The sequence below is a fragment of the Lampetra fluviatilis genome, chromosome 7, assembly GCF_964198595.1.
Source record: "Lampetra fluviatilis chromosome 7, kcLamFluv1.1, whole genome shotgun sequence".
NCBI lineage: Eukaryota > Metazoa > Chordata > Hyperoartia > Petromyzontiformes > Petromyzontidae > Lampetra > Lampetra fluviatilis.
This window is the reverse complement of record NC_136281.1, coordinates 16137969-16156284: the sequence shown is the minus strand read 5'-3', so window position 1 is coordinate 16156284 and position 18316 is coordinate 16137969. Positions and strand designations below refer to the sequence as shown.

The 18316-nt window shown below is 50.0% G+C and overlaps 1 protein-coding gene across 5 annotated transcripts in view; it reads left to right on the top strand.

The window, feature by feature from the left end:
* Positions 1-18316, top strand: part of KIAA0586 (KIAA0586 ortholog) — a 187923-nt gene that overhangs the window by 120589 nt on the left and 49018 nt on the right. For 4 of the 5 annotated variants that reach the window (XM_078858668.1, XM_078858671.1, XM_078858669.1 and 1 more), the window contains exons 11-13: positions 4707-4821; positions 8455-8496; positions 17177-17493. In XM_078858668.1, the coding sequence (XP_078714794.1) occupies positions 4707-4821; positions 8455-8496; positions 17177-17493 (474 nt within the window). The remainder of the gene's footprint in view (positions 1-4706; positions 4822-8454; positions 8497-17176; positions 17494-18316) is intronic. The other variant, XM_078858670.1, reaches the window with a different exon arrangement.

Below are 18316 nucleotides of genomic sequence, written 5' to 3'. Positions count from 1 at the left end.
GTCTGGACTGAGTGCCCATGCCGCTGCTGCCGTGACGGCCTGCCCCCGCGGCGAACGCGAGGAGGAGGGCATTTGATTTGAAATCCACGCGGCCGCTGTCCACCAGGAGGAGTGAAGGGGGGGGGAGAGATAACGGGTGTCGGCTGGCCATGGCGCCGGCACGGGCAGTGTAAAAAGAGGATCCTGTTGCAGCTGTTGCAATAGAAGCCGCTCGTCCGTCCGCTCGCCCGCTTGCCCGCCCGCTCACCCGCCCGCCAGCCAGCCTGGTGCGACGCGATCGATCTCGCGTGCGTTTGCCGTGGAGCAACCCCCAAAGCAAAACCTTCGTCATTTAGCATTTGCGCGCGGACGTGATTTGCGTGTAAATGCCGTCGCTCGGTTTTGTCGACGATACGAGCGATGCTCGGATGCGGGCGTACCCGGATTTTTACAATGCCGCTCTTTGTAATAAATCACATTTTACAACAAGCGAGGGAGAAGGCTAAAACGTATATTATTTCATTAGACAATAATATGGGTCACCAGTTTGCATGTTATATGGCTCTTGTCTATTGTGTAGTCCCTTTAGGCAGAGCAGCATGTGTTTATGTTTACGACAGTGGAACTCATTTTGTAAATCCTTATGTAAGCATCTTTGTTAAATTGGTTAGCGCAGTGTGTTCTGGAAGGAAAAGAAATAAGTGGTCTTACTTTTTGCTCCCAGGCGTGCCACATATGTTTGCTTTACATTCCCACTCGCCGATAACAAACCCATCATGCACTGCAGGGATCGCGTGTCCGTGTGTGTGTGTCTGCGTGCGTGGCAGAGTGTGCATCCGCGAGTGCCGGCACACGCGCACAGGAGTGAGCCAGCGCGAACGTGCCTGTCCTGTTCGTGTGAGTGGGAGTGTGTGTGTGTGCCTGTGGGTGCGTGAGTGTGAAATGTGTGGGTGTGTACTTGTCGGTGGGTGGGCTTATGCACGACGCGCGTATGTGAATTTGTGGGAGTCAAAAAGAATGTCGTGCAATTCTGTACATGTGTGTGCTTAGGACCCCCTATTAATGCGTTTGTGCAATTTCTGTGATGGCTGTTTAAAGTTTTCTCATGTGCGGTTATTTCCTTGAGCCTTTCAGACAACAGCTGTTCGGCCCAGATGGCTCTTTCTACATCTAAGGACTGTGTCCAATATCATAATTGCGTAACAAGACGGGAAAAATTAACAGAAACACAGAAGAAGCCTCTGTCTCGGCAACAATCGAAGTCGGGACCATGGGGTGGCTCGGTCCTCCCGGAGTGACTCATAACCAGGTGACCCTGCCAGGGTTTATTGAACCCATGAGCTAATGCACAAAGATTGTGGTCACGATCAATAAATGAAGCAAACGCATAGAAATGTGAAGTGCGAGCGCGCGCTGTGAGGGCGGCAACGGAGCTCGCGCACAGCGGCACAAAAGGAATGGGGGGCGGGAGGGCGGTGGGGGCGAGCTGTGGAAGTCGTGACGGGCGAGCGTGTGCAGTGGGGTCGATTGTCCGTTCCCTCGCTTTGAGTCATTCCAGCTGCTCTCTTTCATTGATCGGTGACGTGGCCGCTGGAGGTGGTGGGGTGATGGTGGTTCGTGGAGAAACATTTTTTTTTTCAAAGAAGCACAAGAACGCACCGCACACACACTCACACGGACCCAAATGTGACCGTCTGAGAAGTGGTATGTGCAATTTCCTGGAGACATCTGAGAAAATGATGGTGCAACGGAAGGAAGCTACACCCCCACATGCAGCATTGTGTTTGGCACATGCTGCATGTGGTTATGCAAGACGCTGTGGTTTTCCAGGGAGAACGGTTGAGTATATTTGAGAAAATGTACAATTACAGTTCCCTTCTATGAAAACGCGATTGTCCTCACATGGCATGAAACGGGAGTGGCAATTAAACAAAAAAACATCTCTTTTGTAAAAACCATAGCGTTTGGTCGCGCGCGTGCGATCACTGTGAAGACATTTTCGTTATTTTCTTCACGAACCGATGTGAACAGCAATCCGATGCATGGCACAAGATTCGGTGACCTCTTCTTGTTCCATGACCATCAACATGCGCTCACCCACCGACGCTATGATCGGTTATGCTGAGCGGTCAGTTTCAATTGTCGAGCCTAACAAAGGAAATTGAATGGAATTGTGCACGCTGTAGCCGTGGGGATTTGTATTATTTTTTTTATCCTCAGCGGAAGTCTGTGAGAGTTGGTGATTTATTGTGCCCAGACGGGTAGTGAAATATCCTCCTTCCTTTTGGCTTTTCTTGGAGGCCGCTGCACCGTGAGGGTCCGAGTGACCTCTACCCCGATCGCGATGATCACGAAGGGAGCTTTGAAGCAGCAGGTGATGCCTTGAACCGAAATGACTCAGACTTTGAATCTTGGCCTGCTCGCTTTGGGCTCAGCTGCCATCTTGGGTATCTTTGCGATTACACTTGAGACTGTAAGTAGCTACAATTTCTGTTGTAATTGTGCCGGGCTTCATCTCACACCCTCAGCAAAATGCACGCAGTCGTCTAAAACGCCTGAAACAACGTTTACTTAAAATAATTTATTTAAAACGTATGCATTTGTAACGGACGTGTGCAGTAAAGTGTTTAAAGTCTACAGGTTTGTATGTGGGTGCCTATGAATGCCAACATTGAGATGGGTGCTTGGACAGTGTTTTCTTGAGCCATGTTAAAAGAAAGGGAAGAGTGGAACCCCGAAATTTCCAGCTCAGATCATTGCTGAAGAGCTCCTCTCGATGGCCTTTATTGACATATTCTTCCATGCTGGACAGACATGTTAGAAGAATTTGAAATACCCACACTCTACCCCACCACACGCACACACGTCCCGGCAATCGACTGACTGGTGTACCCATTTATGCTGCTGGGTGGACAAGGGTGAGGGGGATTTAAGAAACTTACCCGAATTTTAAATTGCCATCCGGTGGGAGATCGAACCGGTGACCTTTTAGATTGCAAGTCAGTGTGCTAACCATTACACCATGGCAGCACGTAAGCGATGAGACAAAACAATATTTTGTAAACTGTTCGCTTTTCTGGAGTTGGTTAATTGTCCTTATAAACATCTCATTTTTTCCTGCCAAACAATATGGCTTCGATAGGAAACGATTAGCCATGGCTGATTGTCTTTGTCGAGTGGTTTAGCTCAACCCCTGGGTTGTTGCACGAACGCGGCGGCTGACACAGCAAGGGCAGTTTCATCTAAAAATCCAGCTGCGTCTTGCGCTGGCCACACACCTCGAGGAGCCCCTCTTAAGCGTGTTTGCCTCCACGGCTCCGGGCCTGCAAAAACACAAGACAAATATCACGATGAAAGATACGCACGTGCATATTATGTACAAGTGTGAATTTTCATCTGCTCGGCAGAGAAAAAGTACAAAGGGTCTTGCGCAAAAAATATTGAGGCCCCTTTTCGTGAAAACACCTTTGCGCGGATAAATTGGCCACTGGACCGCGGAGCTAATTAAGGTTCCGTCTTTGAGCTACAGTCGGATGCAAACGAATGCAGCTGCATGCGCGTGGAGCGCACGTCAATGCGAGCGCACGTGTTCTAATCGTGCGGGAGTGACATCTGACGATCGTTCGGCGATGTTGTGCTCCGTGATTGCGTATGCGCGGCGCCGCCGCTTGGAGCCTGGCGAGTGGGCGCTCGCATGCAGCGTGGTGCGGCCGGGCGGGAAGCGTGCCCCCCACCGTTCGACGCTCGCACGTGGGCCCTCCGCGGAACACGTGCACACACGTATGTGCACGCAAGCACAAGGCACTCGTGTTATGGCTGGAATGCTTACTGGGCTTGCTGGCTCATGCATTCCACGCGCAGCACTCTTTTGAAGTGCTGCCACAAATCCATGCAGTTTCTCCCCCCCCCACCACTCTCTCTCCTCTTGCTTTTAATGAGAGAGACTGCTGTGTGGCAAATTCCACTACGCTGGCTGTCTGGCCCGTTCCCACAGGCTACAATTAGAATGAAACAGCATGCCCGTCTGACTTGGCAGGTTCCAAGCTACTTGAAATATAATATGCAGAGCTTTCTGTACAGTACTTTTATCCCATTGGTAATTTTTTTTAAAGAGGCTTAACATATATTTAATGCTTAAAAAAGACTTCAAGAAAAGCTTCCAGAACAAAAGACAGGTTCAAACAGCGAATCGAAGGGAGGGTTTTCAAAATATTATGCTGCAACACTTTTATGGCCCACGTGACTGGTTTTGAAAGGATTTGTTTTGAGTGTCTTTTAATATTTGCCATGGGACACGGCTATGTAAACTTCACATAGTGTCACTCTATCTACTGACCTCAATATATATTTTTACAATGTGTGGGATGGTTGTGTGCATGTGATAAAAAAACAATATACCCATGAGGCTTGGACGGGCCTCATCCTGACCCGAGTGTTCGAAAGGGTCTTTTGTTTTATTCCCACACACTCTGATAGTGGCCACGTATTCGCCCACCTAGAGGCCATCGTGCATCATCTAAAAAAACAATGGTGTGGAAATTACCCCGCGGGGCCTCCTGGGCTGGACCTTAAGCACCGTTGGGAAGACGCCGCTTGCGCTGGTCCACGGCGGCCTCCCGCTTGGTCTCACACCCGACAGCAACGCGCGCGCCGCCAACGCTCGGGTGTGTTTTCCTCCGAGATTTTGAACGTGACGCGTTTTCCTTTCCATGTCAATTTCCCCCCAGGTCTCCGGGAGCAGGCGGAGGGCGCGACGAACAGGGCAGCCCGGCGGTGAAGAGGGCGGGGGATCTACTGCAGGACCTGGGCCGCATCAAACACGACATGCAGGCCATCCTGCAGGTGGGCCCGGCACGCACGCACGCGCACGCTACCCCACGGGATGTCGCGCCGATCAGAAGCAGATAAATTAAACACGTACAGTAGTTGGGTGCACTAAGGCTTTATTGGCCAGTTGGTTTTTGTGAAAGGGGGATTACTCAACGCGGGGAGAATAAGAACGATTTGCAGAATATAAATAATTAAATAACCGTGGATCCGCCGTTGGATGAAGGCTTCCGCACGCCGTTTTGGTCATGAAGGTTTCTTGACCGTACTTCACCGCGCTGGTCAGTTGGGGGATTGGTGAGGGGCGGGGGAAAAAATGTCACTCGCCATTAATGTTGTCCGTGGCTGGGAATCGAACTCTGGTCACCGAGCACAGTGCGCTAACCACTGCGCTACCGCTCCACCTGATTTGCACAAGAGGGACGCGTATCCATTGTAGTCAGCTGCTCTTTTCCTGCGTCTGTCAGTCGCTGTCTCTTTTTGCCTCGCCGCTCTCTGCCTCCCGTCTCCGGACGCTTCAATCCCACGCTGCGTCGTGAGCTCAAACTCTCTGCTAGGGAGACAACCAGTCAGTCTCAAGTCTCAAGGCCACTGCGCTGCAATGTCTTTCATTTGCCACAGTTTCACTGCCTTCTCAGTGAGGGCATCTGGCCAGGCCGACTTGGCCTGGAGTGAGCACCCTGGCCTGGTTATTCGTGAGTGCCCTCAGCAGGTTCACATATTTACGATGTCGGCATGTAGTTAAAGACACGGAGCTTGGACATACAACAATACACCTGTCCCTGCCCTTTAAAGAGCAACTTTACAGCCACTAATCACTCTACCCCACATTGGTAGTAAGTCCCATGCACAACAACAACAACGGGACATTTAACACAATGCTATGTTGATTTATGTGGTCGTCTAAATGCAACTGCATCTCAAGATGCTGTATAGACACAGGGAATATTTACTTTGTAGGAATTGTCAGTTAGTGATAGGTAAAGCAGAAAGGGAAGAAGGGCTTGAGCCAATACTTGTATGCAGGTTGTATATATGTTGAACTTTTGCACGGTATGGGGCCATCCATTTAGTATGTACGCATGGAGGGGGGAGGGGGGATTAACCCAAATGCGTACGCTTGCGTATAGGGGGTCTACTGACAATGTACGCATAGGAAACGGGAATGGGGGTGAAGCCTCGATAATAATGTGTCTACATTGGCCTTCAAATGAGTTAGATAGTCCGGCGGTGGACTATCTGTTTGCTCAACCACGTTCATATTATTCATCCTTGATCGTTTCTGCGTGGAGTAAATATATTGGCCGTTCTATAGGATTCGGGGGGGGGGGGGGTGGGGGGGTGTATAAAGTACGCGTGCATACCGGGAGAGGGGGAGGGGTCAAGTTTTGACAGATTTTCGCGTACCTACTAAATGGATGGCTAACCGTGCTAATCGGGCCAGGGGTCAAGAGCACGGACGGCTGAAGGGAGGGAGTTCCAGATTATGGTGGGGACAGCGGAGCAGAGCGTGCGACCTCCCAGGAGCTCTAGTCGAAGGGGCCTTCCTTAACTCATACAATATGGTCGCGTAATTGTAATTTTTTTCCATTTACTGCTTGAGTTTTGACAACTCCAAATGGTTGTTTTTAATTTGGTTTTGTAGGTATCCAGTGTTGACCTTCAGTTCCGATGCGGTTTTGTTTTCATGTGCGGAGCAACAAACAAATCCCCGCTGTAAACAGCATGTGCTGTCGGTGGGGCGAAAAAAGTACGGGTGGGGAGTGGGTGGGGGGCAATGGTGATGATGGAAAATGATACTGAACAAAAATAATTACAGATTTGAGGAAATAGGTAGGAAACACTCGTGAAAAATAGTTTCAGATGCATTGTTATAAAAATCCTCAACTTTTGACAGAAGCGTGTGATTAATTTCTGGTATTTTTGACTGCAATATTATCGGTATAAATGAAAACGCTTTTCACTCGATGTACTCTGTGCCCGTCTCTTCTCCGACTCTCACGACTCGTTCCTGCAACCGCTGCCGAGCCGCCCCCGGTAGCGTGCAGCGGTGGTTGCAGCTGTGCATAGCAATGAAGGATGAGGTCTTGTCAAAGGCATTGCACCAACAGAGTTACGCATCCTGCGCAGAGGACTTACTCGGTGCTCATGAGTGGGTAATGCAAGGCCGAAAGATGTACAGTGTTTGCTTCCCTCAAGGCCCCATACATAAACATGTGCTATTTAATACATTTCAACGAAGTCAAATCAGTAACAGCCATATTCAACAACTATATGATGTAAAAAACCAAGAAGCTGTTCGCACTTCCAAGAAATCGGCCTCGCAATTAAATCGTTAATATTCCGTGAGCTAAACCTACTGGCGCTCGTTTGACTTTGTTCGTGATGCCGTTTCACGTAGCCTCCGCTACGAGATTCTCCTCCCTTCCCCCCCCCTCACCACCGTAATTAAGTCCGAGCATATCGCAGGCGAAAGCGCCTGCGATATGCTCGTGAGGTTTTTTTTATTTAAAGCTGTCACAACACGTCTTCGCAGATGGCTCTACAATGCGGTGCTTTTCCTACGCGCTCGAGAAAAAAAACGCTGAAAATGCCGGCCCCTCGCCACTGTCGCATTCTCCGCTAAGCCTTCGTATCCACAACACCGTTGCGCGGGGCTCTGCGGCCGTGGCGGCCGCGGCGGCCAAGAACACGTCTATGCTCAGTTGCCTTCGCCAGGAATCTTACGGGTTTTTTTTTCGTCATGGGATACTGAACTTTGTTTGAAAGGCAACGGGGGTCCCGTATTGTCAAAGAGAAACACGACGAACGGTTCTCACGCATTCCTGTTGACGCATGTAAAGTTTCGCGAGAAAAATAAAAGGCGGTTTGGTAGACAAAATAACAGCGCTTGACATCAGATGCGTTCCTTGCAGTCTAAGTATAGATTTGTAGATAGTGTCTCTTACAGCGGTTTTTTTTTGCGTTCAGAGGTTGGATTTTTGTTTTTTATTTCCCACACACTCACTCGTCATGTCCCTTCCATCCGAGCGAATCCGCTTCCCTCCGCTAGCGATACCACTCGTTGCGTCCCTAGGTTTGAGGCCTCCGGGGGGGGGGATGTGCGGTAGCTGACACAATTAAATTCAGCTGGTGTTTTAAATCTTGTCTCCTTTATCTCAAGTTTCACACTAGCGGATAAAAAATAATGCTTTTGCACAGGATTGTTTTTTTTACACCCACTTCCACTCTCGAGCGAGCCTCCTCAGCCTCCTCCATGTCCGGCCCTTACATATTTGTGGGTATTTGTGCGTGCGCACCCACATGTGTCATTTCGTGTTTTACCCAGAGTGCTTTGAACCCGGCCATAAGAGCCATCGCAAATTGGTCACTTGAGCACGTTTTTGCTCACGGCAGGATGTCAACTCGGTCGCGTAACAGATGCTGATGCAAAAAAGAAAGCGCATTAAAGGCGAGGGCAATTTTACGTGGCTTCATGAGGGTTGTTGGGTTTTTCAGGCGGCCAGAGTGCGGAAGAGTGCACGCAATCTGCACCGGGTGCGGGGCCTCGAGTGTTGCTTTTCGATCGGCGCTGGCGGCCGTCTGTGACGCGCCGGGTAATTGTTTTGTTTTATTCTTTTTCAACTCTCCTGCCCCACTGTGTTTCAGGAGGCGGAGAGGTGGCAGGCCAACGTGGAGAGGGCAGCAAAGGTGGGCAGCAGCCTCCTTCACAAAAAATTCCTCGCCGTTGAGTCACTGGTGGTGGTGGTGGTGGGCAGGCATGGAAGGCAGAGCATGTGCACACTCTTTTGAGAGCCTTCAAAAGGGTAGAGAGGGCTGACGTGACCGCGTAGGGGTACAGCGTGGATATTTACTCCAGCGTGAACATACGAACACGAGGGGAGTATTCCTTCGGTAGATTCAAAGAGTTTTGAATGCATGCATGCATGCATGATTTTAACTTTATTTCCAAAAATAATTCATGCCAAGAAGTAAAAGCTGGTAAATACATTAATTAAGGGAGCCACCTCCATTGTTTGAGGATGACTCGTGGGCCATAACCTTACGTGCGGAGAAATTAGGATGTCAGGAAACTCTTGATTTTATATTGTGGGGCATTCCAACGAATATCGTCCCAAGCGGAGTTGGCCATGCAAAGAAATACTGCAACGCACAGAGTGCATATGGCAGCATAAGGACTCACTCGCGCGCACGCTCAAAGCTAAAAAGGTCACCAGCGCGTTGGGGTGATTTTTGACTCGATGCCGTATATCACTCCGTATCCAGACATCTGAGCCGATCCACAATGCCGTTCAACCCATCTGGATTTGTATTTGAATTCTATCCATGATGATTCCAATCACACGTTAATGATTGGGTAATGGTGTGTCACATGGGTATTGACCCCCCCCAACAATCTTTCTCCATGCTCTACCCACTGCTGCACATGGGCTGATCTCATTGCTTCATCAATCCAGCAGTGTAATGCAAATAACCAATTCACAAGCCCCGAGTCGGGATTCCTGCAGCCACTGCAGAGTCTCTGCATGTCATTTGATTAAATTGTCCCGATGATTGTTGCCCAGATTCGAATCGATGATCAATTGTTTTGTTTCTTAATTTAGTTCTTCTCCGTTTGTTTTCTTAGCAGTTGTGTTTGTTTCAATTTCACATGCACGTTCTTCCCATGCACGTACAGTAGTCACTCATGCACATATATAAAACGGATTCACCAAGGTACAGCGCACTCTTCACTATTAATTTGAGAAAAGTTAACTTTATAGTGTTTCTCATGCTTATTTTATGCCTGTTTTACATCGCTGTAGTGGTTATTTTTACCGTAACACCGTACACTTCACAATCGTGTACGCGAATATTTTGAGGATTGCTTTGCGATTAATTTAAGTTAACGTAAAAAGCGGGATGCAATACGATCCAAACAAATTCGGGGAAAACCCCAGGCATAATTCCCGGTAACTTCCGATGCGGCTCACGATCCTCCAATTGTCTGGAGGCGGTTAATGCTCCGCAGGTGAGCGAACGCTCGGGGTAGATCCCGGACCCCCAAACGGGGATGATGGCGCGCGGTGCGAGCGAGCGCTGCTGGCGCCCACAGCGGCGACTCGGGGCCACTGCGTGGCACCGAACGACGCCCCCCCACCCCCCCACACGTGTGCTGCGCGTGCCTTTTGGTGCGCAAGGTCACAACAAATACACGGGCGCTCATTCCAAGCGGCGTTCGCTGCGAATCGCCACCGGTAAGCAGCGTACCGTCAAGTAGTTTTTTTTGTACTGAAACTTTTTCGAGTGAATAAACATTTATTGACAACAAAGGTTTTATTTTTAAAAGAAAATGGAAATGAATACCAGGAAACGATTGACGAAATTCACAAATTAAAGCTCCAGAGTTGAGCCTCAAGGCGATGGAATGGTAGCCAAAGGAGAACACGTGGCAGGGAGTATGACCAACGTGGAGATGAGCAATCAGATTAGCCCCGGTTAGTACGGTTTGGCTACGTACGGTGTGAAATAAGTTCAACGTACATACAGCTCACGTTCAGGAGTGGGATTGTGGCATCACTCTGTGTGGACGGAGAAGATGTGGAGTGGTGGCCTTCATCCAGTAGTGGATAGACATTGGCCTGATAGCGGAAGAGTTGCCAATGCTTCCTGAAAATGTTGTCGGATCTCGGCGATAACCTTGGAAGGGATTGCTTCAAGGGTTTTGTAGTTTCCCTAAAGACATGCCAAGTGTTCTCGGACAGTCAGTCGGACAAAGGTAAATATTTCCCGGAATAGCACAGTGAGTTGCCTCTCGGCTCCCTTGAAAAATGTAACTGCTACAATCATTTGCTAATCCAATTGACAATCTGCCTTTAATCTCAAAACAAATGTGGCCAGACTAGTTTTTTTTTCCGAGGCATGTTAGGCCAGCTAAGAGGGATGGTTATAATGGCTGTAATGACATCCACTTTCACTTTGTAGCCGGCATCTGTTTTCGAGCTTTTAAAAACAGGCTGCTCTGAGCGGGCGCATGTGTGTGTGTGTTTTTTGGTGTTTGCGCTGCCAGTTGAATCATGTTCTGCTGGGGCTTGCCCGTCACACCGTAACTAAAGTGGGGCTTTTATCCTCGCAGAAACCGCGCGTTGCACAGCGACACTCGCCTCTGCCTGCCCGGAGAGTCGGCCAAATCCACCTCCCATGACCAATCCTTATGCGGGTTGCAAAAATAAATAACATTCGAAAAAACACATTTCAAACGTGGGTTGACCCCCTGAACTCTCCCAGAGCCACTCCCGTGGCCAAACGAATTTCTCGGGCAGCTCCGCAAGGCAGCGCATGATTTAACCTCAAGCGGCTGCAGGGAAGCACGTCGCATGATTGTCACATGGTGGTGGGGGGAGTGGTTCTTTTAGTTTTAAATGTATTTTTATATTGAGTTACACAGTCCTTTCAATCTTCATACGTCGCGGAACAAAATGACGTCTGTGGACTTTGAGCATTACAACGTGACCGTTTTTGTGGCAGTTAGGCGCGTCGCTGTGACATGTCCATCTGTACTCTTTGCAGCGTTTGATGATTTTATAACCTTGTAAGTTGGATTTTTACGACGCTATTTCGGTCACTTTCAAAAATCCCCTGCTGTATGGTTGCACCTCCCTCATGCTGTGTTAGTCATGGGGGTTGTTTGACCTTACTTTACCACACTGGTCAGTGCGGGTTGGTGACCCTTGACGAGGACCGGTACAGATATCACTCGCCGCTGATGTTAGGCGTGGCCAGGAATCGAATTCAGGTCACTGGGGTTTCAGAGGGCAGCGCACAAACTACCGGTATTCAGGGCAGAACCAAAAAAAATCATTGTCCAAACCTGACAGCGGCACGAGAGAGCGGGCCTGGCTGCGGGCGGCCTGGCCGGAGCGGGGAAGACGACTAGAAGCGGCACGCTGACTGAGCAGGATGAAGAGTGCCCCGCCCAGTGAGATCCCATCTCGGCCACGATGCTGGCGATCGACTGCAGTAGCACAGAGAATGGGGGCACTTAGCGAATGCTCTGTGTGCCCCCCCCCCCTGTCATGCGATAGGCAGACCGCCATAGGTTACAGAACAAGGGAATTAGGTTTTAGAGGAGGAAGGAGGATGGGCAGTGAGACGTAAGAGGGGGTTGGGGTGGTGTTCTGAGAATTCTAAATGTTTTATATGCTGAAAGCTGCATGGTGTGGTTCGTTGTATGAGGTTTTAACGGGACAAAGGTGTGAGGTCAGTGTGCAATGGTTTATATATTTTTTTACAGATTTCCCTGCGGCAGTACTTAGGTTACAAATCCAGATGTTCAGTTCTTGTTTAAAGCACAGATGTTGACATCACTGCAGCGGGGATGACAGACAGGGCTTTGCGTGGGGCGGCTACAGGGTGTGACCTAGATTTTTTTTCAGACCGAAAGACAAAAGGAACAGGCTATGATTGTACACAACGCACTACGTACCTCGCTTCAGATCTGTCTGCCGTATCCTGTATACACATCTCAGTGTGCATACGTTTCTACACAGATTCATCAAATTAAGTGATAGCTCCGTATCGGCTTTATGCGGGAGCTGTCACAGCTTTAGCATAATTCTTCCAAAAAATATCTGAAAATTTGAGGTAGAAAATAAATATTAACCTTTGTAGACCTAGCTTAAACATTATAACGGTCAACAGTTTTGCCTGCCAACATTGGCAGTCCAAACTCGAAAATTTAATTTTCAATAATACGTTATTGGTCGAATCGTAGCCTTGACTATATTTGTGGCGAAATTCTGATTTCTAGTCCTTCTGCAACATCTTGAGTATTTACATCAGTCAACGCATTCTCTGTCGCTCACTATGGCCGCATATATTCGATGTGTGTGTGTTACGTATTTTCATGGTTATCATTAATCACCCTTTTATTTAACTGGGTTAAAGCCTCTTTAAGACATACTTGATTGCACGCAAAGCCTTGGTTCATATGAATAAATAAAACACCTGCTTCTGGTCCCTGGTGTTAACCCACATCACACTTGAAGAGCATCTTTTCGTAATCGGCCATCCTTTAAGACCACGCGGCATATCGCCGTGGAATTGATGGTTGTGGCGATGTTAACTACCTTGCCTGGTATACAGGAGATCGTTGTTCGATCCCAACCCTGATGTGGAGTTTTCATGTTTTCACCGTGGTCGCGTGGATTTTTCTGCGGGTCCTCCAATTTTTCCCTCGACATTTAAAATCAACAGACGTTCAGAGTATTTGGCTGCTATAAATTTCCACGTGACAAGCCACTTCGTTGAGCTATCATTTGTGGCCAGGTCTCACCTGAAAAAGAGATATATAGCTGAATAGTGGGCCTTACCTGGTAAAATAAAATATAGTTTTTAAAATAGTTACTTGGGTGTGCCGTGGAGGCAGGAGGCAGTTCTCCCGGACACTACGTCCCCCTTTGGAACCCATTCACCATTTCCCACGAGAAGCGTGACTGTAGGGGAGCGCGGGCGCCGCGCAATGGAGCCCTAAGAATTTGTGACGCGCCACACCGACCGGCGGTCGCCCCCCGGGCCGCTCCCCTGGTACCACCGCCGAGATGGCACGGCGCGATAAATGCCGCAGCCGGACAAGGTCAGAGGGGTCGTCCGCGAGCCGCCCTCGCGGCGCTTGCCTGCTGTTGCCGAGCCGAAGCGGGCATCTCTCGCCAAGCCCCCTCTAATGAGTGACACGCGGTTGCAGTGCTGCGGCGGGCCCGATGGGTGTGCTTGGCCGGCGTGGTGCTGTGCCCGACGGGGAGCGGGTGATGGCTGTCGTAATGCGCATGCGATTTGCTGATGCCTAAAATGAGAGCATAATGCACGGTAAACAAACTCCAGTAAAAAAAAACACAACGGAGCGCAGTTTTGAAAGTGTCTTTAAAAAGTGCTTGTGCAGCACGTCGTGGTAATAGCGCCGAGGCTGATGGGTGTCATCCGGCGTGGCCAGTCAGCAGCACTTCGAGGGTTGGACTGTGGCACAAAAGAGGTTCAAGGGAATGTGGGCTGCCAAACTCTGGCGGGGTCGTGGGTGGTGCTTATCTCCTTTGGTGGATGTTTGCCAGTGGCAGAGATTAATTTTTTTCATGGTGAGGGCCAACTTATGGCGCATTATACAATATTACAGAAAATGTTTTTTGAAAACGATGACAATAAGTTGGTCTGCCGTGTAGTTAAAGCCATTGATGGGTTATTTGCTCATCATATTCAATAAGTGGGAATGAAAGCAGGGATTGTTTGCTTGCGAAATTGGAACACGCTTCCAGACCCATTTTGCCGAGCAGTTGCAGGAGACGGATCAATCATGTCGGCTCCCTCGGCCGCTCCCAGATAGTCAAGCGACGTTCTGCCCAGAGTCGACGGGAGTTGGCCAGCATTGCACCGGCGCTGGCTACCATTGGCCCAGTGCACCAAGTTGGCCTGCTGTGTCGTCAACCGGGCTGGAAACTTGGCCGTGGTTGAAATTGGAATGGCTCGTGGTCTTGCCGGAGATGGCGTGAGTGGAACAGCAGCCGCGGTGGGTTTGGGAGTAAGGGGGGGGGGGACGCCTGGCTGGGCAGTTTGTTTTTAGCGTGCGATGCATTTGGGATGGCGCTAAAATGGGCCACTGAACGAGCTTGCGCGGCGACAGATGGCGAGACACAGTTGCAAACGAAAACAGCGCTCGCTTTTTGCCCCGTGGTCACAGCAACGGAGCGGCAGCTTGATTGTGTTTGCCGACGCCGCACGCCTTTGATGGACGTGCGGTTTATTCACGCGCATGTTTTTTTAATTTTTGTTGGTGGGGGCAGGAGACGTTTTCGCCAACTGTACAATGAAGGACGTGGAAGGGGGGGGTGAGCGGTTGGCATTCAGAGGGGTTCAGCGGAGCGAGGTTGGGGGGCGGTGATGCCGCGCTGCGGTGGTGAAGGTGGGAGATGAAGGGAGTGCTTGGGGAAGGCTGCCTCTGTAAATAATCACACGTCACCTCTCTTAACCCCTTAGCCATGCGCTGTCCCAGTACTACATTTCAAAATTGCGCTCATTTTGTGTAATAGCATATTGGCAAACACATGCAGGAGTTTTATTTTATTTTTTGCTGGCGTACTCGGTAGAAACCAGGGGTGGTTTCTTCATTAGGGCGATTGGGCGACGCACCACCAATGTCATTCAACCACAGAGTCACGCTAGCCGTCACTGTGCCTCTGGATATAGTCCAATCAGCGTCATGTCACGTTCTGTGGATAACCGCCTCTTTTTGGGCGATTTCACTCCGGCTGAGAATCGCCCCGAGTGGTCCCATAGACTTACATTCAAAGATGTTTTTTTTCGACCGGGGGGCGCTGCAATGCGTTCTCTATGGCTTCCGGGAGGGCTCGCCCTAACGTGCTTACGTCATCCTACGTGCTTACGTCATCATACGTAAGCAAGTTTCATCCAACAATATAATTTGTCGCCACCTAGTGGAATCTTTAATAAAAGAAACTTGAGTGGTTTGTTTTAATAGTGAGTATAGAAACAAACAAGATGTATTGTAAGAGTCACTTTATTTTTCATTAATATTAAAGAAGTGAAGTTGCCTTTACATGCTTAAGCTGTTAATTTATCCATTGCATGGGTGGACCTTATCCTTATCAATCATCCAGACATTTGCCCCCCCTGAGAGATTTTGCAGGAGCCGCCACTGGTAGAAACCCTTTTAAAAATGCTCGGGTGCAAAAAAAAAGAACGCATTGTCACAAGAATTGCATTTACACCTCTGGTTACTCGTGTCAATGCGTCACGGATGCAAATGTTATCATTTAAATGAGAAATACGATCTGCTATTTTTTTGTATATATTCCCGTCCTATGAAGGATTCTTTTGTTGCCTCTCATCTGTTGAGAGTAGCAGAAACCCTTTAGGTTCGGCGCCATTGCCGAACTGCGGCATGGGGCTCAGTTTTGCCGAATGCGTCGTGACTCCTCCGTTGGCTCGGCTCTGTGCGCCACCGCGGCCTCTCCCTCCCCTCCCATCGTCCCCTCCGCCGATGTCCCCCGTGCACCGCTCCAACCCTCCCTCCCCTCCGCCTCCTGCAGGCATTTCGTGACAAGCATGGCTCTAATTAGGCCATTGCACGAAGTGGACACGTGACCAGTGCTCCAGTGCTGTAAACAGATTTTAATCCAAACCGTGCGCTAATCTCGGGGATTTGGCATTAGTGCGTCAGCACTCGGGAGGCCGAGAATTACTGCGTAATGGTTTCCATCCGACGAGCTTGCCATGGGTGGATATAATGTCTGTTACACATATACACCGTGTATATATCTGTATGCACACGTACACGCACGTAGGTATGTGTACGTAAATAAAAAAACCATGCCCTCAGCTGGAAAGCTTTCAAGGGTGCATCAGCCGAGCGATTGATTGAATGTGGTCATCACAAGGAATGCTCTCTCTCTCAAAGGGCAACGTTGCCATGGAGGTAGTGGTGGTGGTAGAGGGTGGGGTAGAGATGTGAGGCTTTACAGTATTTAGAGCACAGCCACTTGAGAAATGAGTCACACGTGGAGTTACAGCATAAGAAGTGAATCATGCTCTGCGTGTTTTGTTGTGCTCTGTTATATCACAGCGATAGAATTGCAGCCGCATAAAAGCTGTATATTCTGCATGACAACAATTCACTTGCGGTGCCACCAAACACCCCCTTCGCGCGTGATTGCGTTTCAGTGATGGCACAAACGTTGACTGATATGGGGCCTCGATCTTTTGCCAAAAACGGGGTGGAGATGGGAACAATAATCACGCGGGCGCCTCTTAAGGCGGCTAAGGTTGTTGCTCGGAGGAGGTGGAGGGAGAGAGAGGCTTTTGCAGCTCCGTCTGCAGTTGTGTCGTGCGTGTGGGGTGGCGTGACAGCGGGGTCCCACGGGCGTTCGGATGATGTGGAGTGGAGTGGGTGGTGCCGGGTGCGGGGGAGGGTGAAAGGTCGCTGAGAGGTTGACGCATAGCGGTCGCCGTGGCAGCTGAGGCACAGCGTGGGAGGCTGGGGATGATGGGTAAATTATACGTCAATCTCAAGGAAAAATATTATTGTGTGGGTTTTTTTTACGCTTTAAGAATTTACGATGTCGATGTCAAGTGTGGCACGATGCCATTGGCCAAAAGAGGTTAAAAGTTAATTTAAAAAAACAAGCATCATGACAAAAAAATGACAAGGTCGCTAATGTTGAGATGACACTTGTTTTTCTTTTCAACCTTTGCACAGTAAACCCATAAATAATGCATGACACTAATTTGCTACTTGTATGCTGTCAATCTTGCGTGTCGGTTAATCCTTGTGTACGTACGTGTGCGTATGTATGTACGCGCGCGCGTGCGTTTTGTCCCCGGACAGCCGCTGCCCTCGGCTCCGCGCATCCCGGCGCAACCCCCGGTGAGGGTCGCTGGGCCGGCGCTGCGGCCCTCCCGTCCGTCTGCCACCGCCGCCCCGGCCCCGGTCGCGGCCCCCGCGCCGCTCGACGCTTCCCCGGCCCGAGCGCCACGGACGGCGGCCTCCCGAGCCGAGGCCGCCCTGCTGGAGGAGGCCGGGCGGACGCTGCATCAGGTGCAGGACAACCGCAGGAACCTGGAGGAGAACCTGCGCTCCGTGGTGCGGGGTCGCGACGGCGCCGTCAACTACGCGCTGCTGCTCGGAGCGATCGCCGAGGGCAGGTGAGTGGCGATGTCCTCGCCCCGTTGCTCGGGGTCAACGTGCGCGCGCGTTTGCTGCACGCGCAACGGGCATTTCGTTTTTGCTGGCCACGTCTACCGAGATCCACTTGTCAAGTTTTTTTTTGTCGTCGCTGTGGGACATTCACTTATCAGTGGGGTGTGGGTAAGTGCAGCCGTTACGTTATTATTTTTAACTTTCGCGACGTTTTCCCAATAAACCGGCATCTTCTCGAAGCTAACGCTCCCCTGTAAACCCACTGACCCCACGGCCCCGGCTCCCCCGATGTCCGTGAGGGTGATGAGGGTTTCCACGACGCACGCGGCTGCAAACTTGAACGGTCGCAAGAATCCGGCAACGGCCGCTGCGACGATCGTCGGCCGGGCCGCCGCTGTGTGAGTCATTAGGGCTCGGCGTGGGGACCGTCAAGACCAGGGGGCGCGTTGATTTAAAAGTGAGGTCGCAGCGTAAATCAGATGCAGAGTGCACGGAGCGGGCCTGGGAGACGATGCTGTAGATAAAAGTAATTGACTCTGTGAACTCCCGCTCTTTATTTATGCGCCACCCTTCCATTTATCAACGCATCCGACGTCATGGTCACAAACCCAGCTGAGGAGCTGTCCTTAGGACTATCTTGACATGCCGCACACCAGTCAGCTATGTGTCTTTATCAGTTAAATGATTATTTATTGTTTATTCGTTCTGTCCTCTTGCTACGTGCTTTTCTTTGAAGTCTCTACTCTCTCGAGACTGTTTAAAGTCTTCTTGGCAATTAATCCCATACCTTACAAAAGCCTTGTGCCTGTGGTAATTTACTCAGAAATG